At 39.7% G+C, this 24303-nt stretch overlaps 1 protein-coding gene across 1 annotated transcript in view; it reads left to right on the top strand.

The window, feature by feature from the left end:
- POLR3A (RNA polymerase III subunit A) overlaps positions 1-24303 on the top strand; it is a 53215-nt gene that overhangs the window by 20329 nt on the left and 8583 nt on the right. Inside the window, exons 15-27 of the mRNA XM_005285741.5 lie at positions 1500-1664; positions 1950-2122; positions 6791-6902; positions 8060-8178; positions 9714-9851; positions 12052-12222; positions 13254-13367; positions 18660-18746; positions 18841-18923; positions 21040-21210; positions 21872-21965; positions 22099-22191; positions 23872-24036. Coding sequence (XP_005285798.2) covers positions 1500-1664; positions 1950-2122; positions 6791-6902; positions 8060-8178; positions 9714-9851; positions 12052-12222; positions 13254-13367; positions 18660-18746; positions 18841-18923; positions 21040-21210; positions 21872-21965; positions 22099-22191; positions 23872-24036 — 1685 coding nt within the window. The remainder of the gene's footprint in view (positions 1-1499; positions 1665-1949; positions 2123-6790; positions 6903-8059; positions 8179-9713; positions 9852-12051; positions 12223-13253; positions 13368-18659; positions 18747-18840; positions 18924-21039; positions 21211-21871; positions 21966-22098; positions 22192-23871; positions 24037-24303) is intronic.

The following is a 24303-nucleotide window of genomic DNA, read 5'->3' as shown; positions in this document are numbered from 1 at the left end:
TGATAAGGAAAGTAGAGATGGCGCAAAACAGAGTTGCTATACAACAAGCATATTACACATCGTCTGATATTATTAAACCAGCAGTCCATAGCTAATCATTTCTGTAACCAGAAAAATCCTTCCTCTGTTTTAGTGAGGTTTTTATCCCATGCCCCTGCCACCTTTTTCTTCACCATGAACTAGCTGCAGGGGAGCAGAGCAGTGTAAAACCAAGAAAATTCTCCCACCATAGGAAGAAATTGCAGAGGGATGTAATAGGCCTTAGAAGATGGAGTGGAAACCCCAGTTTCTCGGAGTCGGCAGCCTCAGTGGAAGCGACAATCCCTCTGAGTTTCTCTGAAGCGAGTGTTGCAGTCTTTGGCGTACCTGTTCTTTTGTGAAGCAATAACAGTCCAATCTGGAAAAGGTCTTCTGCAAGATCTCATGAAATCCCAACATGGCTTTTGCAGTGTACTCAGTCATTAAGGAATATCAATGGCTGTTATTTACTGTTCAGCAAGTTTTGTTGCATCCTTTTAAAAAAAAATTAATTAATTAAAACAATAAGTCAGGTCTGCTGGTAGAGCTATGTCAGTTGGGGGATGAGAAGTGTGATACCTGACCCACATAGCTGTGCCAGCATAAGTCCTAGTAAAGATGCAGTTACGCCAGCAAAACTGCTTTAACTGGTATAGCTTGTTTGACTTGGGGGGAGGGGGTTACTATAGGAGGTTACTACCCTTTGCAGATATAACTGTGTCCACGCTTGGAGCACTTACTAGACCAGCTTACCGATTCCTAGTGTACATGTAACTATGGTGTACCTTTAGTGAGCCAGGACAGTGCAGTGATTTAAGTCCATCTATATACCCAAGCCGTTCCTTGAATGTAGCATATTGGAGTTGGAGTGCTCACGTATTAAGTTGCTTACTTTCTAGTGCCATTGTGCCCAATTACTGACTTGTTCCTAAATAAAATAACTCTCTTCAATGATTCTTCGCTTACTATAGTCACATTTTTATCAAAGTTAAGTGTGGCTTTTGGCTGGGAAACTGCTTGCACTGATTTGCCTACTGTGTTTTAAACTATGTGAACAAAAATGGACTAATTTAAGATATCGCTCAGAAGATTTAAAATTGTTTTTTATCACATTTAATTCTTCCATGGGAGTTAAAAAATTAAAATTTGCAGTGTTAAGGTCGCTTTAAGTTATGGGCTACTGCTGTTTCTTAAACGAAAATCTGGCAATTGAAGCATTTACCTGGGGAAAGGGTGGGAAATAGACTTAAAAATGTATGGGAAATAGAGTTGCAGTAGGAGGATTGTTTTGGAGACACTTTCACTGCATCCTTTTTATTCAGTGTTCTGCTTCTATAGGCATAATGTGTGTGTTTTGGGGCTTTTTTGTTTTGACAGCCCACACTGTTATGATTTAAACTCTATTAAATTACTAGTAACCTAAGTTAAGCTCTTGGTCTCTTTGGGTGTCAGGCTTTCAGTATTTTCCTTTGTGCCTCCAGATGTTACAATCCAGAATAGCCAGTTGATGAGCGGCAGTATGGACAAAGGAACCTTAGGATCTGGATCCAAGAACAATATCTTTTACATTCTGCTGAGAGACTGGGGGCAGGTAGAGGCTGCAGATGCTATGTCACGGCTAGCCAGGCTTGCTCCTGTTTACCTCTGTAAGTAACCTGGGAGGTGCCTTTCGTTGTAGAATATTTTAATGTAACCTAAATCCAGAAAGGTTTCTATTAAAAATGTAGCCTGTTTAGACAAGGAAAAATCAATAAGGCACTTTTCTCCATTTCCATCAATTTAGTATATCTGTTCACAACTTTGTCTTGAATTCAAGTGATGTATTTGCAAATGCCATATAATGGAGAGAAATTCTGTGATCATTATCTGCATAGAACTCAGTGACCTGAACTTTTTTGTATGTCAGTATCTTTTTTGTAATTTTACTGTAGCTAACCGTGGGTTCTCAATTGGGATTGGTGATGTAACTCCAGGACAGGGACTGCTAAAGGCTAAATATGAACTTCTGAATGATGGCTATAAGAAATGTGATGAATACATTGAAGCTTTGCGCACTGGTAAGCTGCAGCAGCAGCCTGGCTGTACCGCAGAAGAGACATTAGAGGTGAGTGGTGCTTCACTTGTTAAAAATAGTGTTGAATATGAGTGCCATGCACTCAGGCCAAGACACTCGGGTTTATTAAATCAAACCTTTCTTTTAACCAAAAGCATACCTTGCTGTTACAAATACTGTTAAAGTACAAAACAGCAGACATACAGAAAAAAGCCATGGCTAGTTACCTTCTCCTGGGGTTTAGGGTATCATGATGGATTTTTTCCTATGAAACTCTGACTGCCCCTTATATTACACATCCATATTACATATTCATTACTTAACATTCATGACACAATGGTGACTGGAAGATCAGTATCTTATGTAACTCATACAATACTCCTGTGCAAACTTTAATTGGCATGTAACTTTCTGCTGTCATTATTTTTGTGGTGGTCTCTTCTCTGGTTGATTGTGCACTATTGTGCATATTTTGGCCAGGTCACTGTGACCTGTTTCTCTGCATAGGGGTTTTTTGGGACCTTCTAGTCCATTTTTCTAACTGCTTTTGACAACACAATTTATAGATACATTATTCTTCAATTTAAGCACATCCTGTTTTAAAAATGTCGTCTTCTGTCCTATATAGCTGTTGTAAACAAGTTTACTTGATGACAGCATCGTTTAAAGAAACATTTTGCTCATGTCAAGCAAGCTGCAAACTAGGCTAAAGCCAGCCTTACTTACAGACACGACTGTTAAAAAATAAGTAGTCATACCAGCCTATTACAAGATAGGAGTACTTGTGGCACCTTACTCCTGTTTTTTTTTGCGGATACAGACTTACACGGCTGCTACTCTGAAACCTATTCACCTGGATCAATCAGTCTTCAGCTGTCGTTAAGACTGTGCCGATCACAACACGTCTGCCATTCTTCTCGCATTCTTGCCTTTCTTCTCCATGTTCGTCCGAAACATTTTACAATGTAATCTTGCCACCTTCTTGGAGGCCGACCAGGTGGTCTTTTCTGTTTGCGCGGGTACCCCTCAGTAATGATTGCAGTCCACCTATTGTCCGTGAACCGTGCTATGTGGCCCACCCATCGTATCTTATTATATCTGCTTTCCACAACAATATCTTTCACACCACTGCATTCTCTAATCATTTCATTTGGGATACGATCCAGAAGGGAAATTCCCAACATAGCTTGTTCCATTGCCCTTTCAGCTACCGACAGCCGCTGTTTTTCTCTCTTTGTCAGTGCCCACATTTCACTGCCATGCAGCATGGCTGGCAGCACTGTTGAATTAAAGATATTTGTACATGTGGTCTTGTCGATTTTTTTTTTTTTTCCTTTGAGGATGTCCTTGATGGAATTAAATGCACACCATCCTGCCCGAATCCTTCGCGAGAGTTCTCTGTTCATGTCTTGGCACATATTTATTTCTTGGCCCAAATATATGTACTGTTCCACTTCTTCAATTTCTTCTCCTGTTACCATTATTCGGGCTTTTCGTAAGACATCTGATCGCATGTATTTTGTTTTGCAACGATTCATTTTCAGACCGACCTGACTGCTTTCCTTGTCAAGTCTTCGTAGCATGCTCTGCAGTTGGTTGGTGCTTTCGGCAATTAGTACAATGTTGTCCACGAATCTGAGATGAGATTCTCCATTTATATTAACACCACTCTTCCAATTGATCTTGTTCATAACCATTTCAAGGCAGGCGGTAAATAGTTTAGATGAAATCGTATCTCCTTGCTTTACGCCTTTCTCGATTGGGCTGCGTAGGGGAGTTTTGAGGAGAATGTCTGTTGTACATCCAGTATTCACTTCCTTCAACAAACTGATGTACTGCATGTTAATGCCCTGCCCTGTGAGTGCCTTTAATATTGCGTTGAACTCAATGCTATCGAAGGCCTTTTCATAGTCAACGAAAGCAATGCACAGCGGGAGTTTGTATTCCCTCGCTCTTTCTAAGAGCTGGCTAAGGGTAAATATATGGTCGATCATGCTGAAATTTCTTCAAAACCCTGCCTGCTCTCTCAGCTGTTGTTCATCCAGACTCTGCGAGAGTTGGTTCGTTATCACCTGTGTAAAGAGTTTATAGATACGAGAGAGCAGGCACATAGGGCGATAGTTCTTAAGATTTTCTCGATCCCCCTTCTTGTACAGCAAGATGGTATTCGACTCCTTCCAGCTTGATGGTATTTTTCTTCTTCGAGATATCGACTGAATCTTAAAGCGAGGGCCTTCCAAAGTTTTTTGCCTCCTGCAGAAATCATTTCTGACGTTATTCCATCTTTGCCTGGAGCTTTTCCCTTCTCCATCTGGTGTAGTGCACTTTGGACTTCGCTGATGATTATTGGGGGGATGCGTTCTTCTGACTCTTGGAGAATTGGGAGAGGGATGTTGATTCTTGATTTGAACAGTTATGTGTAGAAGTCTTTTGCAGACCTCCTCCATCCCTGCTCTGTCAATTACTGTCTCTCCGTCCTTGTTCTTCAATGCTGTTATGCTCAATCTATACTGCGCCAATTCCCGCTTGCAGGTCCTGAGGCTCTTTCGTGATTCAGCTGTTTTTAAGGAGCTTTTCTTTCTGGAAGTTCTCAAAGTCGTCCTTCAGTTTTTGCCGTATAAGTATTCGAGGTTGTTATCCGAGCTCCTTTTCATATTTCTCCGCTTCTCTAACAATCTTTTCATTTAGTTTGAGATTCTTCCCTTTGCCTTCATCTTTTCAATTTCAGCTGCTTTTATGCAACATCTCAGCTTGTCAGCAAAGATACTATAGTCCTCGTCACACTTTTACGTCTGGCTCCAGTCAAACCCAGAAATGACTTTCTTCAGCTTTGCTTCATCGAATGTCTTTGGGCGCTGTTTCCTGTTTGCCATCTGTAAAGCTTTCTTTTCCACTGTTTTGTCGAAAATCAACTTCACTCTAAGCAGGCGATGGTCACTGCTGGTGTTGAAGGGCTGCACCACAGAGATGTCTTGAACAATGCACTTTTTATTGACTAAAATATAGTCGATTTCATTCTTACTCTTTGCGTTTGGCGCGATCCATGTCCATCTTTTTGCAATTTTCTTTTTGTACCAGGTGTTTGCCACGTACAGTTCTTTCATTTCTGCCATCGTTACCAGCCTTTCTTCTCTTTCATTTCTTTCGCTGCTGCCGTATCTCCCTATGAACTTTTCGCCAGCTTTCCCTCGCCCGACCTTAGCGTTGAAATCTCCTATCGTGACCATATAAGTGGACTTTTGCGCGAGGGCTGTTTCGAGCTCTTGGTAGAATTCTTCCACTTCTTCGTCCTTACTTGCACTTGTGGGAGCGTAGGCCTGGATGACCTTGAGGATAGCTTTTGACTCCATCTGAAGATGCAGCACACCAATACGTGATATTAGCTGGCATAATATGACTTTCGAAACCCAATCCTTACTGATGATAAATCTGACTCCTCCAGCGTTTCTAGCGCCATCTCCCTTTCCGAGCCTCACAGTGCTTCCATCCTTCCAGTTGACTTCCAACTCCTTCTTTAGTCAGGTTTCGCAGATACCGAGGATATCGCATCTTATCCCTTTCTTCTTCTCAATCAGATGATTTAACGTTTCCTCTCTCGCCAGCGACCTACAATTGTAAGTACACACAGCGAGTGTTGTCCTTTTCCATTTTGGCCTAGCATCTGACATTTTTAGCAACCTTTTGTCGCTCTATTTCCACTCCACCACCAAAGAACGGTTTGATGACGTGCAGGGAACTAAGAATCATTTACTCGTGGTGTTTTAGACGTTAACTTTAAGCCATCCCACTGACTAAGCAGGCAGGCATACGTACCTCATCAGGCTTAGCTAGCCTTCAACCTCTAAGGAGAAGGAAAAATGCTCTTTCCTCTAATAGAGCAATCCTCCTCCTTGGATTGGATAGTCCAACACCTTTGTAGCATGGTTAGACCTACCAGGGCATACGCCCCGCTATCATAGTTTTCACACGGCCAGGGTCACCGCTGCACCACGATGAGGCACTGAGGTAGAATTTTGCAAGATAGTTATCAGTGAGATTTGATTAATAAATTGTAAAATATGCAGTGGGTTCTAAATATGACTGTGTTTGAAAACTATGAGGAATGAATCGTTGTACTTAAATATGTGCCTAACATGAAGCACCTGGGTAGTTATGTAGAGGTCACCTCTTTAACAGTTTCAAGCCATTATCCTCTTATCTAGTATATTTCTAGAAATCCTCAATCACTGTTTTTCTTAAGATCTATAAAACTAAAATAGGATCTCACTTTGCTAGTCATCAAGTCTGATGCTGGTCACAAAATGCAGTAGTTTTGCCATACTTCTCAAAGGAGAGAGTTGTAGTAAGATCTCTTGTTACTAAACTTAATGCTTGCACCAAATACATTTATAGAACATATATAAATAGACTTGACACATGAACAAAGTACATTTTGTGCTGCAATATCTTTTATATACATTTACTTACTGTCTTACTGACAATTTGCCAGTCTGTAGTGGGTCTCAAGTTCTGTAGTTCACGAGAATCTTAGTAAAATATGCATTTCAAAAAGCAGATTTTTTTTTTTTTTTTACTCTTAACAATATTCTTGTTTGCCTTTTTGATGCTATTTTAGACTTCATACTGAATACTACTGAAGGTTTTTTGGTGGCTAGCCTCAGTATACTGCTATTTACATATTTGTTACTAATACTAAATATCTAAACTCTCTGATTCTAGGCCTTAATCCTTAAAGAACTCTCTGTGATCAGAGACCATGCTGGCAGTGCCTGTCTCAGAGAACTAGATAAAAGTAACAGTCCCCTTATTATGGCTCTCTGTGGTTCTAAAGGTAAGATTAGTCAAGTTTTGGAATTATGTGAAGTTACTGCCTATATCATTTGCCCTTAATTATTTGTATTAATCATTATGTAGTCAGTTTTGTCTAAAACATGCAGTTGTGTAACATTAGGTTCATAGCATGTATCATCGCTATCAATTCCTTTTGAGAGGGTAAAGCTAGCTTCTTTTTAAATTAACTTGTAAATAATCACACTTTATTTTATTTATTTAGATGCTTATTACTATACAATAAGAGCATCCATCCAGCACTCTAGGTGCCCTTGGGAATCTTGTGGAAATACACAAATAAAGACACGTTAATTACCCCAAGGTCAAATACCCCAGCAAAAATATAAGTATGTGAGAAAAAGTAATCATCGGGAAGACTTTCCACTTCCATTATCAAGTCATTCCATGTCGTGTTCTGTTTTCCTGATCTCTGCTTCTACAAGATCAATTGAATAATTCTTTTTTGTTTGGATGTTGTCTGATCTGTGCCATTAATTTCCTGTGTGACCCTGGGCAAGTCAATTGCACTCTCTGCTTCCATTTTCCCATCTGTATTGGATAGGTTTAATACTTCACAGGGGTGAAGAAGTTTTATTAATATTTGTAAATCGCTTTGGGATCTTGAAGTGAAAGCTATAGCAAGTCTGTGTTCTGCTTGTTTTCAGAAGGAGTTAATCAAATGATACTATGTCTGTAGAGAAACTAAATACTCTAAATTCAAGATGGGTTTTCAAAGCAGTTGATATTGCATCTGTCAACAGCAAAAGAGATGTTGAGCAATGAAATAATAAGAAATGGCATTAACAGACATGGATTATATGCTGTTCGCTATTTTTATTATACTATCAACAAGTTAACATAAGGTCTATAATCAAATAAGAATGTCATAAAGATCCATGATCCACAGAAAACTAGATTCATTGATTGACAGAGGGGGGAGTTCCTTGTAGGGATGACTTAATTAATTTTGTTTTGGTATCTCGAGCCTGTGAATGTAAGTTTGACTGAATAGGAGAAATAACTGAAGAGTTAAATTAATTGACTGATGCACATTTAAAACTTTTTTTTTATGACCTAGTAAGCAGTGCACCATTCATCTCGTTTAAAGAAGCATCCTTCACAGAGGATTACTAATTTTGATGTCTCCCGTTTCTCCAGGTTCCTTTATTAACATATCGCAGATGATTGCCTGTGTAGGACAGCAGGCTATCAGTGGGTCACGTGTGCCTGATGGATTTGAAAATAGGTCTCTGCCTCACTTCGAAAAGCACTGTAAGGTCAGTAGTCTGACACTAAACAGGATTCAATGAAATCCATCCATGAATTGGGAATAAGTTTAGATGAGTCACTACTCAGTCCTTCACTAATGGAAGGACCACCTCTAAGGGTAACATCATAAAGTTCAAGTACAATATTTTGAAAGAGGAAGTAGGGACAAGGAGCTGATGCTCTTTGCCTTCATTTGTTTTCAGGAATCTTCATTAGCCTGAACCTTAACAGCTAAACTTTTAACTTCTGGTTGCCCTTTTCTGCCGAATAGTCCCTTGCTTGAAATATTTAAACAATACTTTAATATGTTAAATTAATATTTGTTGAAATAACTTTAAGATAACACTGAGGATATATTCATGGTTCTTATTGCTTACAAACAATAAGATTCTCTTAATCTTTGCCTTTTTTCCTTTCTTTTGAATGCTGATTCATTGCACTAAGGTGTTTCATGCTGCTGTGCAGATGGTTTTGTTTTTATGATGGATTTCAAGAATTTTAGTGCATATGAAATATATCCGCTGTGTCACTCTGGCGTCTGAAATTCTCTATAGAACAGATACAGCATGACAAATAGTATTGCTAACTTTATATCAATGTTTCTCAATCCTGTTGTGCAGGGACCAGTTTCCAGGGTCAAGAGACTAGAACTGTCTCCAGGTTAATACAGTCCTATCTGAGACTGCCAGTTAAAATATTATCAATTCATTTCCTAGTAAAGAAGTGTCAATATAGCAACCCTCGAACACCCCCCTAAGTTCACCAGTTCATGTCATTCAGGTTACTGAATACCTGTCAAGTGGTAACTCTCAATCACTACCTGCCTGGACTCAGTTGCAATTTCTGAACTAACAGAGAAGGTTGCTTACTGCTGTCCAGTAACCTGAACCTGCAGTTCCCTTTTTATTAAGAAAATGCTCCAGGTAATTTTTGTTTATGGGAGAAATACACGTGATATAAATTCTATGAACTTTACAAAGAGAAAATGTCGTAACTTTAATTTCCCAACCTTGTCCAACTTGTCTGTTACTAGTTAAATGATGGTACAAAGTAGCCTGCATTAAGAGTCAGTGCCTCTTACCCTCTCCATCCACTGTTCTGCTTCACAGCATGTGGGAATGACTTTTGGATCAGATGCTAGTGATGGGATTAGGAATAGTATAGAGAAGGTTACAGTCAATCCTCTAGTTACTCAGTTTGCTTAATAAACTTGTAAATTGGCTTTGAGCAGTTTGTGTAAAGTCTATTGACCAGACCCTCATCAATGGCCAAAACAAGCTATTCAAAAGAATTTAGAAGCTCCAACTCTATAAACCATGTAACATATTCTGTGTTCCATAGGCTCAGGTTAGGAAGATTCCGGTAGAAGTAATCTGTGTCATTCTTCCTCCTCCCCACTCAAAAATGAGTATTCACATTGTCCTCCAATCAGATTGCAACTCAGGAGCGTGTGCATAGAGTCCTATTAGACTAAATGTTTTTCTATTGCAGACTTATAGGATGTGTAGTAAGTCTTTAGAACTTTTTTTTCTCTCCCCTCTAGCTTCCAGCTGCAAAAGGTTTTGTTGCCAATAGCTTCTATTCTGGCTTGACTCCGACTGAGTTCTTCTTCCATACGATGGCTGGTCGAGAAGGTCTAGTTGATACAGCTGTAAAAACAGCTGAAACTGGATATATGCAGGTAATGCTCGACGGGTATAAAGATGTATATCAAATGTAAGCATGGACTGTCCTGAGGCAAACCTGCTTGCCCTACTTGTGTGAGCAATCTCAGGCTCTTCAGTGGGACTACTCAAGTAAGGCAAGCAGAATTTGGCCCTTCCTTCAAGAATGAAAACTTATTTTAAGGTGGCGTGATCTTGTTCAAAAGTAGCTCAAGGCTGGCCTAACTTTTTGCTTCTATGTAGGTAAATAGGAATTCTCCCATTGATTTTAATCAGAGGGAAGGCCCAATGTGAGTGCTCTTGAAATTCACATACTTAAATACTTAAGATCATATCAATGCTCTTATGTAGAGGCATTATTCAATATATTTCCGTGCAATCTCTGACCCCATTCAGAGGGTTTAACATTCAGGGGTGCACTCCAGGCCAGTGAGGACTGTGTCACCACTGGCCCTCTAACCTTGGGGCCTCAATGCTTTGCTGCTGTAGCTCCCACTTAGGCCACTCACAAAAAGCATGCAGGTCACCCCTGAGTGTCTGTGTATAGCCACAGCCCAAGTCCAGAAACAATGACCCCAGCAGCCTGGCAGCAACCCTGCCACACTTTGGCTTCCAGCAGCCTTGGTTACTACTTGCGGTGTGACCCCCGCACACTTCCAGTCCCAGATTTTCCCCAAAAAAGTGTGTTCTGCACTTGTCCAGCCCTCTTCTGGACAGTCAAGCTGTATTAGGTCCATTGCCCCTCCAGGGGCTTAATATACAACAGTTTGCTACCATAAATGGAGTTACCCACACAGTTCAGTTTCAAGACAACACTTGATTGTAAAACTACAAAGAGAGATTTTTAAGTCAGTACAAATATAAGGCATTAAAGTTAGAAATGGTTACAAGAGAAATAAAGATAAAACGCTTTCTAAACTTAACAAACTAGACTTGGTTCAAGATGAAATTCTTACCAGAGTTTCCAGTAATATTGCTGCCGAAGTTTCAGGCCAGGATCTGCTCTCCTAAGTCTATTGGCTGTTTCTTTTATAGTCTTAGATGAGTGAGCGGGAAATGGATAGGGAGAGACAACGTGTGATGTTTTTATCCATTACTTTTATAGTTTAGTCACCCTTTGAAATGTATTTTCCTGAGGGTTACCCCTTGTTCAGGGGTTCTCAAACAGTGGGTCGGGACCCCATTTTAATGGAGTCGCCAAGGCTGTAGTTAGACTTGCTGGGGCTGAAGCCTGACCCCCCGCTGCCTGGGGCTGAAGCCAAAGCCCTGGCAAGGTGGCTAAAGTTACATGCCCCCTGCCCAGGGTGGGAGCCCTTGGGCTTCAGCTTTGGCCTCCGCCCTGGGCAGCAGGACTGGGGTGGGCTCAGGCTTGGGTCCCCCCTCCTGGGGTCATGTAGTAATTTTTGTTGTCAGAAGGGGGGGGCACGGTGCAATGAAGTTTGAGAACCGGTGCCCTAGATAAAATTCCTTCCAGCTATGAGGATGGAGACATGGGGTCTCGTGAAAGAGTTTTCATGCTGCTGTTTACTTAAAATGCAGATTTGCCTTGTCTCCCTCTTGCTTTTTCAAGGACCTTGTAACTATTTCTATGTAAATTGAAGTAAACACACATTCCTTTAAGACCTGTTTGTCCAGTCCTGCCTAATCGCAGCTATGTGGGTTGAACATGTACCACAAACACCTTGAAGCCTAACTCATAAATTAGAAAACTATATTTTTTAAAAAGGTCAACTTCAGAGGCTGATGTTCAGTGGTGGTATTTTTAACTGTCTCTGCTCTTTCCTTCTCCCTACAAGACCATATATGTGGTAATGTGTCTCCTATGTTCTTGCATTTTTTTAAAAAAATACGAGGAAGCAAAGCTGGTTAGAGAAACCACATGATTGAAAAGGCATTTCCTTGAAAACATGTTTGTATTTTTAAATTCCAGATAAATTGGGCTGTATCAGGTTCTTATGGTGGTAAATTTTGAGTGTGTGTGTGCACAAAATTAAATGATAGGAAGAGCAGGAAGGAAAGTTTGCAGACCTTCATTACGCTTTGAATTTTTTATTGCTATTGAGTGTTTGTGTTTTGGGGGTTTTTTTTGCTCTCAGGGGAATATAAAATGAATTAAAATTTTATTTTCTCAGTCCACATTCCATAGGTTTTTGTAACTCCAATGCATGGGTATTCCTAAAAAACAGCTGTCTTTACCTCCCCTCCTTTTTTTTCCAGAGACGGCTGGTGAAATCTCTTGAAGATCTTTGCTCTCAATATGATCTCACTGTCAGAAGTTCTACTGGTGACATTATACAGTTCATTTATGGGGGAGATGGCTTAGATCCTGCCGCTATGGAAGGGAAAGACGAACCTTTGGAATTCAAGCGAGTCCTGGACAACATCAGAGTAAGATTTTTCTGAAATCATTTGTTTGAAATACATTTAGGCTCTCTAGTTGTCAGAGGCATGAAATGCTATTTGGGACATAAAGAAGAAAAGTGTCATGATACAACATGGAGCATCATTCTAATGTAAGGATTTCTTTTAAACTCAATTTCTTGCAGATCTATGTTAAGTAAAGAATTCTATAGCTTTCTTTGAAATTGAGTGACTAGATTATCACTTGGGGTTTTTTAAGATGTTAATGCAGGGGTCGGCAACCTTTCAGAAGTGGTGTGTCGAGTTTTCATTTATTCACTCTAATTTAAGGTTTTGCGTGCCAGTAATACATTTTAACCTTTTTAGAAGGTCTATTTCTATAAGTCTATAATATATAACTAAACTATTGTTGTATGTAAAGTAAATAAGGGTTTTAAAATGTTTAAGAAGCTTCATTTAAAATTCAATTAAAATGCAGAGCCCCAGACCGGTGGCCAGGTCCCGGGCAGTGTGAGTGCCACTGAAAATCCGCTCGCGTGCCGCAGGTGGCCTACTCCTGTGTTAGTGCCTGACCCAAAGCCCATTGAAGTCAGTGGTTGGACTACTGTTGACTTAATTGGGTAATTGACTGGCTCCTTATTGCACACAGTAATGCTTTGAAAATTATTCTTCTGTGTTGGGTTGTTGGATTTCTCAGCTCACAGGAAGAGAGCCTTGTTTGCTGTCTCTAAGCCTAGCATGGTATTGTGAAACACTTGAATGCTAAACATGCTGAACATCTCTTTTCAGAATGTTCATATTTTATCTTGCCTAAGACGAAAGGTTTTCTGTGGAAGTGGCAATTTGGACTTAAGTGACTGGCTGTGATAATTTGATTTGTGTAATCAGAAACATATGGATTGATTTTCCAAATACATATATTTGGGACACTATTCAGTGAAGTGTTAAGGGACTCTATTGTCCATGCGGAACACAGAACTAATCTCTAAAATGTTTAATGTAATGGCCCTGTGGTCTCTCTATATGTAGAAGCATAACTTTTTATTTTGTTGCTTAAGGCAGTATATCCATGTCAAAATGAACCAGCTCTTAGTAAAAATGAATTGGTGTTAACTGCTGAGTCCATCATGAAGAAAGTTGAATTCCTTTGCTGCCGGAACAGTTTCCTACAGGTAACTTTTTAATCTTAATAATCATGAAATAAAAAGAAATATCACTTCCCTCATAAATCAAGGATATTAAACAATTGAGAACTTTTATTTAAAGACTGATGCAGAGCTTTTCAAAAGAAAAGTTTTATCCACTACTAGCAGCAACACCTACTGTACTAATCTGTCTTTAAGATATTTCTGATTACTGCATTCACGATGGGGTAAGAGTAGCACTTCAGTATGGATAATTAATTTCTTCCTTTGTCGTCTTGGGTAAATCTGTGTTTGCTACAATAACTTTATAAAGGAAGGAAAGTCTAGTTGTTTGTTTGAGCAGGGGCCAACCATTGACCTGCTGAAACACCTTAATCAAAACTCTTGATTGCTCTATACCTCATTTTTACCATCTGCAAAATAGTTCTAGTAATTAGCTATCTCAGAGGAGCATTAAGGAATAATGTGATATTTGACATATAACTGTGAAAGTACTAATATCAAGAGCTCTTCCCTTTTATCCATCTTTTGTGTAACTATCTTTTTGTCATTTTCCCTGTTCCCTTTAGTAAACACTCATTTTCTTACAGTTCCCAATCCAACAAAGCACTTCAAGTACATGCTTTGCTGTATTGGGGCCTGTTTCCTGAGGCTTATCCACATTCCTAAAAAAATGGTGTGACTGCTTGCAATAGGATTTCACAAAATGCAGTGTTCAAGTTTTACAAAAGTACTAGGTAACTATCTAGAGAGATGAGTAGATATCCTAATTTGAGTTTTATCCTTCGGTGACAAATGCTAATGTCTGCACTGCCCCGCAGTTTGGACTATTTGGGTGTATAGAGCAGAGCACACCGAAGTACTGTGTTGTCACTCCCCCCATGTGGATTCTGCAGGCGTGAACTAAAAGGTTCTTAGTTCACATTAATGTAATCCTGAAGAGGGACCTTTAAGTTTGCACCTGCGACATTCACAAAGGGGAGTGACAGCCCAGCACTTCAATGCGTGCTGCTGTTCACACCCCCATAGACCGAACTGCGGGGCAATATAGATGAGCCCTAATGAAGAATTAACCTGGACTGATGCAGCTTGAAATGGCCTCTGGGATATCGGCGATGAGACTATGAATTTCAGTGACTGGCTCTAGTGGCTCTTTGCTATTTATGATGGATCACTGTGATCCAGAGCAGAAGGTGACAAGATTTGTAAACAGCTCTTTATATGTATGACTTGCTATCCAAATGCCAGTGCTGAGTAAGTAGACTACTGTGGATACAAATAGAAGTGGATACAAATCTCAACTTCATGGGCTGGTAAACAATTTCTTCACAGCTTCTTCACAGAAATAAATTCTGATCTGATAGCATTATAAGGTTCAAAGTTAATTCTCTTAATTTTAGAACTGCGCTAAATTGTAATGCTCCTTTCAGAAGTCAAACTAAGATGCACAGATATAGCTACATCATTTAGCATTAACTTTTTTGAAAGATTTATTTCTGACCAGTAAATTGCAGACATTACTTTTTCTTCTCTCCTTTTACCTTTTTCTTTTCCCCCCCCATTCATTCTTGAAGGCATTAACTGAGACAGGTTATGAAAAGTATAATGAGGTAATTGTAGCATGCGTGTGCACTGTATGAGCATTAATGTTAGTGCTATTTAACTTAAGATATTTGTGCAAGATCTTACAGTAACACATGGTACTATATACGTTACTGTCTGGCAAATTATAATTAAGATTTCTCCTGCATTAATCTACTACATCTTTTTTAATTTTTGGATGAAAACAAAGCTCAGATGTGATGAAAAGGTCCCTGCTAGCTAAATGCCAAGAATTAGTCACTTAAGGTTTTACTTCGGCACACCACTTTTTTCTCTCCACTCTCATATCCGTCATCTTAATCACTAAGGTTATTAACTCAGTCTAATAGCCTGAAACTCCATCTTGTTTCAGAAGTACTAGTATATGGCAATTGGAGGTAACTTAGCATCATTTCCCATTAACACTTGGAAAGGACTTTAGAACTTTGGTGGTGGTTTTCCCTGCTTCTCATGCATGTGGAAGACCCTTGAAAATAGTAAATCTCTCTCCAGTGCTTCACTTTGCATTCTGTACTATCATTGCCTAGGGAGGTTGTGGAATCTCCGTCTCTGGAGATATTTAAGAGTAGGTTAGATAAATGTCTATCAGGGATGGTCTAGACAGTATTTGGTCCTGCCATGCGGGCAGGGGACTGGACTCGATGACTTCTCGAGGTCCCTTCCAGTCCTATAATCTATGAATCTATGAATCTATTACTTTATGATGGCTAAAACTAGCATTTAATTGAGAATCATAGAAATGTAGGGCTGGAAGGGACCTCAAGAGGTTATCAAGTCCAGCTTCCTGCACTGAGGCCAGACCAAGTAAACCTAGACCATTCCTGACAGATTTATCCAACATGTTAAAAATATCCAATGATGGGGATTTTACAATCTCCCTTAGAAGCCTATTCCAGTGCATGATTACCCTTATAGTTAGATATTAGGAAAATCTTTCTAATTGTTCCTGCTGCTGATTATGCCCATTACTACACCTCTACTCCGATATAACGCTGTCCTCGGGAGCCAAAAAATCTTACCATGTTATAGGTGAAACCGCGTTATATCGAACTTGCTTTGATCCGCCAGCGTGCGCAGCCTCCCCCCCCCCACACACACACACACACACTGCCCCAGAGCACAGCTTTACTGCGTTTATATCCAAATTCGTGTTATATCGGGTCACGTTATATCAGGGTAGAGATGTACTTCTCCTACCTTCAGTGGACAGTTCATCACCGTCCTCTTTATAATGGTCCTTAACGTTTTTGAAGACTGTTATCATGTTTTCTCTCTTTTTCCCGCCCGCTCCCCATCTTCTTTTCTCAAAACTACATATGCCTAGTTCTTTTCACCTTTCCTCATAGGTCAGGTTTTCTAAGCCTTTTATCATTTTTGTTGCTGTCCTTTGGACTCTCTCCAGTTTGTCCACATCTGTCCTAAAGTGTGGCACCTAAAACTGGACATAGTATCCAACTGAGGCTTCCTCAGCGGTGAATAGAGTAGAACAGTTACCTCCTATGTCGACATACGATGCTCCTGTTAATATACGCCCCAGAGTGATATTGGCATTTTTCACAGCTGCATCATATTGTTGGTTCACATTCAATTTGTGATCCACTGTAGCAGCCAGATCCTTTACAGTAGTGTTATCTCCAAATCAGTTATTCCCCATTTGATTTTTTCCCCCTTCCTAAATGAAGTACTTTGCACTTCTCATATTGAATTTCATCTTGTTGAGTTCAGACCACTTCTCCAGTTTGATCACCTAGGATTTGCAGCTCAGAAGCCTGTATACGGAAGCATTCCAATTGCTTGTTTTGAAAGTTGTTTAGGTATTCAGGAACAGTTAAAGCAAACACATTGTCTGTTAGTAAATGAGTTTGCTTGTCTGGGTCCTATCCTATCTCTGTCAAAGATTCTCACTGTTGCTAACTCTTGCTATTTCATTGCAAGTCTTAGAATGTTTGATTTATTTCCAAAAAGCCCAGCTCTGGGAGGCATGTTATTAGGTAAAAATCTAGGCTCTCATTTTTTTAAAAAGTAAATTTCTAGCCCTCATGGTTAGACTAGCAATTGAAATGTGGCTCAAAGTTCACAAAGTTGTATGGCTTTTAACCATCTCATGATTTTTGGTATCTTAGAGTTGGAAGTACTGCTTCCTGTGTAATCTTACCAAATCATTTAACCTCCCTTTCCATTTGCTCATCTGTAGTAGGGAGATGATGCTTACTTACCATGTGGTTATTTAATACTTAGCTGTTAAGGAGTAATAAAAGCTTGAGGTTTGAGATGGTCTGGTGGAAGGATCTGTAAAAGAGAAAAGTAAACTTTTCAGTGAACATGATTAAAGGAAGAAAAGTATATCGCAAGGTGAAAATAGGCAGAAATAACTTATTACATTTGTAATCTTCTAAATGGGGATAAAGTGAAGCACCAATTCCTGTGGCATACTTTTATTATCTAACTCTTCCATTTTGACCTGGTCTGCAAATTCTGATTTACAGTAGTGGACTGTTAAACTAAAAATGCCTTGAATGTTGAGCAAAACATCCACATCTTGGAGTTAACCTGCAGAGTCTGCTGTGACAGATTATACTCTGTTGACAGTGTATTATTAATGGTGGGTGCTGTGGATAGGAAATGGCTAGAAAGGTTATTCCTGATATTTATTTAGTGGATGGAGTAACTTTAAATGCCCAATTACTGAGGATATTGGATGGTTCTGCAGATTGTTTGGTCACCTCAGAGTAGGTGGGATTAGTGCAGTACCTAGTGCAGGGGTCAGCAACCTTTCAGAAGTGATGTGCCGAGTCTTCATTTATTCACTCTAATTTAAGTTTTCACATGCCAGAAATACATTTTAACCTTTTTAGAAGGTCTCTTTCTATAAGTCTATAGTGTATATAACTAAACTATTGTATGTAAAGTAAATAAGGTTTTTAAAATGTTTAAGAAGCTTCATTTAAAATTCAATTAAAATGCAGAGCCCCCCGGACCGCTGGCCAGGACCCAGGCAGTATGAGTGCCACTGAAAATCAGCTCGCGTGCTGCCTTTTGGCACACATGCCATAGGTTGCCTACCCCTGACCTAGTGGATAAGTGTCCACATCACACAGTCAGTCACCAGAACAATTGGCTGCCTCCGCAGAGAGGATTTGAATGGACTCTGAAAACTGAATTGTCCTCAGCTGTAGAAATAGTTCTTCCAAGTCACTGTTGAAGTACATTGACACGGTAGCAGAGTTTACAAAAGGTTGCCTTGTTACTGCTTATACTGATCCTGTTTGTATGTAAATAGAGAACTTAACTCTGCAGGAATCATTAACTTTTAAAATATTGCTGGGCCGAGCCTGTCACTAATATTGGCATTGCATAACTAAAACACAACAGTTGGGGAGCAGGAGAAAAAGGGGTAAGTGGGAAGCACAGAGATCCTCCAAAGTGGAAAATCTTTGTCAGTTTCTAGGAGAATGCTGAGGAGGGATACTTTATATGTATTGGTATAAATTCCTGACGTACCGCTGTTGATTTTTTTCGTTACGTCAAGGGTGAATTTGGTTTGTGGTACCCACATACTGTGTGCCTTGGTTTTGCTGTCTTCCTTCTCGTAGTGTGCATTTCTGATTTAGTATTGTAAAAAGGTTCTTTCAGATATGTAACCAATAGCATTTACCATAGTAGGGCTGGAGTACGAGACTCATCTATTTCATAATTTTTTTTTTTTTTTAATTCCAGGAGATTAAAAAATTCATCAAAAGCGTTTCTGAAAAGATCAAGAAAACCAGGGACAAGTATGGTATTAACGACAATGGCACAACAGAGGTAACTGCCTTCAGAGGGGTAACAACAAATGTACGTACAGTAAAGCTCCATAACCCACTGGATTTCTAACATTTCTGTCTCTTTGTCTCTTCAGCCACGTGTCTTGTACCAATTGGATCGAATTACCCCAACGCAGCTAGAGAAGTTTCTAGAGACCTGTAGGGACAAATACATGAGGTACAAGTTTCAGTACTTGTTTTCTTCTAATTGGCTTATATCAATTCAATGTTCACCACTACTTATACAAGTTAGGGGTAGGGCTTGTAACTGATTGACTTAAATCTGAGAATGTAATTGTTGCTACAATAGTGCCTTCTGTCTCTTCTGTTGGTGTAATTTATGTCGCTCAGAGGTGTGGGTTTTTTCCAGACCCCTGAGCAACATAAGTTATACTGACAAGAGGTAGTATAGACATGGCCTTAGTGTTAGGATAGTGTTAAAGTTATGTCAATTTGAAGGCCATTACAACCTTGACTGTTAATCTTGATCTATAAACAGACTGTAGACAATCATTATCTTTAGTTTTGCACAACATTGGTCCTGAATCTGACACTCATTTCTGGGGGAGAGCTTCTGTACTATAAGAAAACACTGATAGTCTGGAGGCTCTTCTCTCTGTTCATCGTGAGTTAATTCGTATGTACAGAGAAGGTTCATAATGACTTGGGATTCGTTCATTGGGATATAAATGAGGGTGACAGCTATCCTCTGGTCTCCTACATGCACTCAATGCATTGGTTATTTGCTAAACCTATTTCTGCTGTGGCTTAATGCGTCTAGAACAGTGGTTTTCAACCTTTTTTCATTTCCTAATCCCTAAAAAATTTCAAATGGAGGTGCAGACCTCTTTGGAAATCTTAGATATAGTCTGCAGACCCCCAGGTTGAAAACCACTGTTCTAGAAGCACTAGGTTTATGTAGAAGATCATTTACAGCAGACTTGTTAATTAACTGGCATGTTGGTTTTCTTTGCTGTGATTACTTAGCTTATGCTCACGTGGGTAATGTTCTTCGGTGCAAAGCATATGTTACGTGTTCCACGGCTCTCTTTTTGGTGTTAACCTGTTTGTATAGCCTTGGATGGTGGTCAACTTATACTAGTAAATTCTGGTTTTAATTAAGGTTTTGATGTAGTGTAATCTTTTTGTGATTTATCACAATGGTATAATTTTGGAAGGGACTTAGTTGCTATGACACATTTCTTTGCTTAGTTACATTGTAGTTTAAGCAGGAGAGAACTCCTACCAGGACCGAGGGTACTCTCTCAGTCAGAGAGAGACGTAGCTATACCGATGTAAGTTTTGAGTGTAGACAAGCCCTAATTTAAATAACTATTGTTTGCCGCCATACAGCCTCGTTGTTGATTGCATCAAATCTCACAGGCTAACCACTGTAAGCCCTGGTTTGTATTGGGAAGGGTATTCTCCAAGGAAGACCCAGGGCGACGCTGAAGGTTGCACTGCTGATTTAGCAGGTGGCATTCTCTCTTGAGTTTGGTGTTGGGGGAAAATGTGCTCCTGGAGTGCTGATCCCATTTCACTCTTTGCAAAAATAGAAGTGTTAATTCCAATGTCCTGACAAAACTGCAGTTTAAAATGTAACTTCTCATCAAAACCTCTCTTCTCCTTTGTAGCTTCATGTTGCATATGGTGGCATACTTCACTTCCTGTGCTGTTGCTGTTATCTGTTTGAATAGCTGATGCATTGATGCTATAATAAAGCAATAACATGATCTGATTTTATTCTCAGAGGCTTTCCCTCTCAGAAATTGGATTTCAATACATTATAGCGGCTTTTTTTTTTTTTTTTTTGGCTTTTCAAGAGGAAAAAGTTCTGTATCATGGGTCACCTTAGATAAGTCTAATCTTCTAACTTTGTCAACCCATCAAGAACAATTCCATAATGGAGAATTTGTATTTGGAATATGGGAATTGCCAGTGTGTTGGTCCATCTGATGATGATTCTGGATCTAGCAATGGCCAGTACCTAATACTTCAGAAGAAGATGAACTTCTTTTAGTTGACCTGACCAGTTTTGGAATGTTTTTTATAACTGGGGCAGCGGAATTTCTCTATGCCCCTGGCAGTCGTTCACATTGCATGAAATTGGTGTTTGTCTCTTTTCCTGCCAGCTCTGGCGAAGAAAATACAGTTTAAAAACTCTTATTAGCACTCCTGGAATAATGCTTATCTTTGCTCAGCCTAGATTTAGTGTCTTAATGAGCAATTTGTTTTATCCTGTGTTTTTGATTTGAGGTTTGTTTGGTTTTTTTAACCCCTGACTTTCTTCTCAGGGCACAGATGGAGCCGGGCTCTGCAGTAGGAGCTCTGTGTGCTCAGAGTATTGGTGAGCCTGGCACACAGATGACTCTGAAAACTTTCCACTTTGCTGGTGTTGCCTCGATGAACATCACTCTGGGTGTTCCTAGAATCAAAGAAATTATTAATGCCTCCAAAGCAATCAGGTACTGAAACCTTCTTTATTCCTCTGCTTTAGTGAAAAGTGATTAACCTGCAGCCCAAAGTAGGATCTGTCTTGCAGGAATATGCGAGGCTTACCCTGTCAAATATCTAAACAAGATGAACCAGGTTACTCATCAAATGTGTATCTTAATTGGCAGAAAATCTCATATTTCAGTCCATCCAAATAATGACTTTTCTAGTGGCCCAAACACAAAGTTAGGTGTTCATTGCCTTTGAAACATTCACTTACAGACTACAGACTGTCAAGAGATTAGTCTACATCAGATGGGTCTAGCTCGAGCAGTAGTTAAAACACTTGTATATTTCTGATGTGCGCCTGGAGCCATAGTTAAGCACTGCTACAGTAGACTAAGCCATAAAAACATACTCTAACCTCTTAGAGTATGTATACGTTGGAGTATGAATTCCAATAACTGTCTTATTCCTTCAAGCTTGAGATATTTAAAGAATAATTTTCTTAGACATTGTGTCAATTTTGGGTACTATTATTTCCTAGCAAGCAGCAGTCTCTTTTACAGCCTGTCCTATTTGTCCCTATAGTGGATGGTAGTCGAGACAGACCACAGAAGCTAGGATACAACAGAAAGCTGCTGTTCTATAATCTAGCTAGTAAATTTTATTGCTGTGTCTTATTCTGTGTAGCACACCTATTATCACAGCACACTTGGACAAGGATGATGATTCTGATTTTGCCCGTCTGGTTAAGGGAAGAATTGAGAAAACTCTATTAGGAGAGGTAGGAAAATCTTCATTGTTGGTACTACATTAAATTTAAAAACTCTAGTCTGTATTGTTGCAGACTTTTTGTAGTGGACAGTAACCATTCTTGGAGAGATTCTAACTATTCCATCTGGATCTGTAACTTACAGATTTCAGAGTACATCGAAGAAGTGTTTCTTCCTGATGATTGCTTTATACTGGTCAAGCTCTCTCTGGAGCGGATTAGACTGCTGAGACTAGAGGTGAGTTTTCCAGATCTTGTTCACTGTACTACTTGGAAAACCAGAACAAGCAGTGGTCCCTTCCTCCACACCAGTTGATGCCCTTTTCAGAGATGTCAATGAAACAAGCTAGTTAAAGAGCAAATGGAAAGTGCCATCCACAAGATGTCCATATAAGGTTTAGTACTCAAAGTTGGCATTTCAGAGCATTGCCTAGAGCTGGGAATAGCACAGGCAGGCAGTGTTCAGGTTTCCTGACCTATTTAACTTCAGGATTTATTCAAAGAACAACTAAGTTGCACAGAATTATGGTCATCTTGTAAGTAGACCATTGCTAAAATTTATTTTTCTCTTGAGCCTTTCGCTAGGAACAGATCTTCTGAGGTGAATGGCTGTTATGCTATGTGGCAAATTGAGTTCTGTGAGACAAGGTGGGTGAGGTAGTTGTCATGCTGTCTGGAGTAGCTCACGTTTGTGAGCGTCGAAAACAGGGCAGACAACACGGTCTGGCGGTGTGCTCTATAATTAGATTTTACAAGCTGGACTTAGTTTGTTACATGACGGGCTACAGGTGCTGTCTTTTGTGTAAGATCTGTGCTCTCTTGCGATTGGAAGCAACCTGAACAGTGTGAGATTTTTGGTGTACATGACCATTTATCACTATCTAAAGGTTTGTTAACTAGGAAAAATAAATAAAAGTTGTTTACAAGTTAAAGCAAGCAAACCTACACAAATGAGTTCCTAAACGTGATTCATAAAGATGACAGAGATGTGGTAATCTGTCAATTCAAAATGTCTTTCAGGCTGGACCCAGGGGTTACCCCTGGGGATCTCTGCCTCTGTTTAATGTCTCTGCCCCTGTGAGTTAAAACAGCAAAGAGATGACAAATTTTCATGTGACCCTGTTTTATCTCTTACATTTGGCCTTCCAGTTCATGAGACAAACCCCCTTGTACCTAGCATTTCCAAGGTCTTGATAGGGCCATTCACGAATCCTTTGTACTATGATGATTCTTAATGGCCCGTTTAATCTTGATAGGCCTCCTTACTGGGTGTGGGAGATGATTTCCGTGCCTGGGTTCACAAGTTCAGAGCAAACATTTTCAAAGTTATAAAGCAATGCTTACATATTTCCTTATAGCATGTGGTACAGGCATTGCAAGTGAGATTAATGTATGCAGCAACTTGCAAGCATTTCATCTAATCTAAACACTAAATATATTCTGATAAGACTAATACCTATTTTGAACAAAACTAACATATAGGTGAGCTGGTTTGGTTTCCAACTATGAGTTTGTCAGTTCTTAGCTAATGCCAGCTCTGGCACTTGGTTTACTGGCATTACAGTAATATCTCTTTATTATTCACCCACCTTGTGTGTCTAATATCCTGGGACTGACACAACTGCAATAACACGGCAAATAGTTTAGTTCTGTGTCATATTCAATAAAAGTTCACCCTTATAGAACACTCCAGTGAGACTGAAGTGGCATCTGGGCCTGTGTGGACCATCTGCAGAGGGGCACATTTCACTCCGAGAGCTATTTTGTGATAATCTGCAAGCATTCCATTTGTTAGCCCCATCCAGCTGTGATAGTATCCTGGTTAATTAGTGGAGCAGAAATCTGATTTCTGCATGGCTGAAAGATTTAAAATGGTTAAAGGACATATTTTAATATTCAAGGAATCATTTCGTCACAGGTGAATGCAGAGACTGTGCGATATTCTATCTGCACATCTAAGCTAAGAGTGAAGCCTGGGGATGTTGCCGTTCATGGAGAGGCAGTTGTCTGTGTGACCCCTCGTGAGAATAGTAAGAGTTCAATGTATTATGTCTTGCAATCCCTGAAAGAAGAGCTACCAAAGGTAAGTAGAATCTCTTCCTTTTGCAATTGGTAACTGCTTCAATTTGTATGTGGGAAATACTTGTTTCTAGATTGTATTGAGTGTCAATATGGTCTAGTTGTCTGAGTCCAGAACTCCTCGGTTCTAATGCCAGCAATGCTGCTGGCTCTTGTTTCAGCCTTAACATTTCCTGTGTCTCTCCCCCTACGTAAAATGGAGATTGTAATATTTTTCTTACAACATTCTTACGAAGTATGTTTCTTCATAAGACATTTTGAAGATGGAAAG

The sequence above is a fragment of the Chrysemys picta genome, chromosome 7, assembly GCF_011386835.1.
Source record: "Chrysemys picta bellii isolate R12L10 chromosome 7, ASM1138683v2, whole genome shotgun sequence".
Lineage (NCBI taxonomy): Eukaryota > Metazoa > Chordata > Testudines > Emydidae > Chrysemys > Chrysemys picta.
This window is presented reverse-complemented; position numbering and strand designations above follow the sequence as displayed.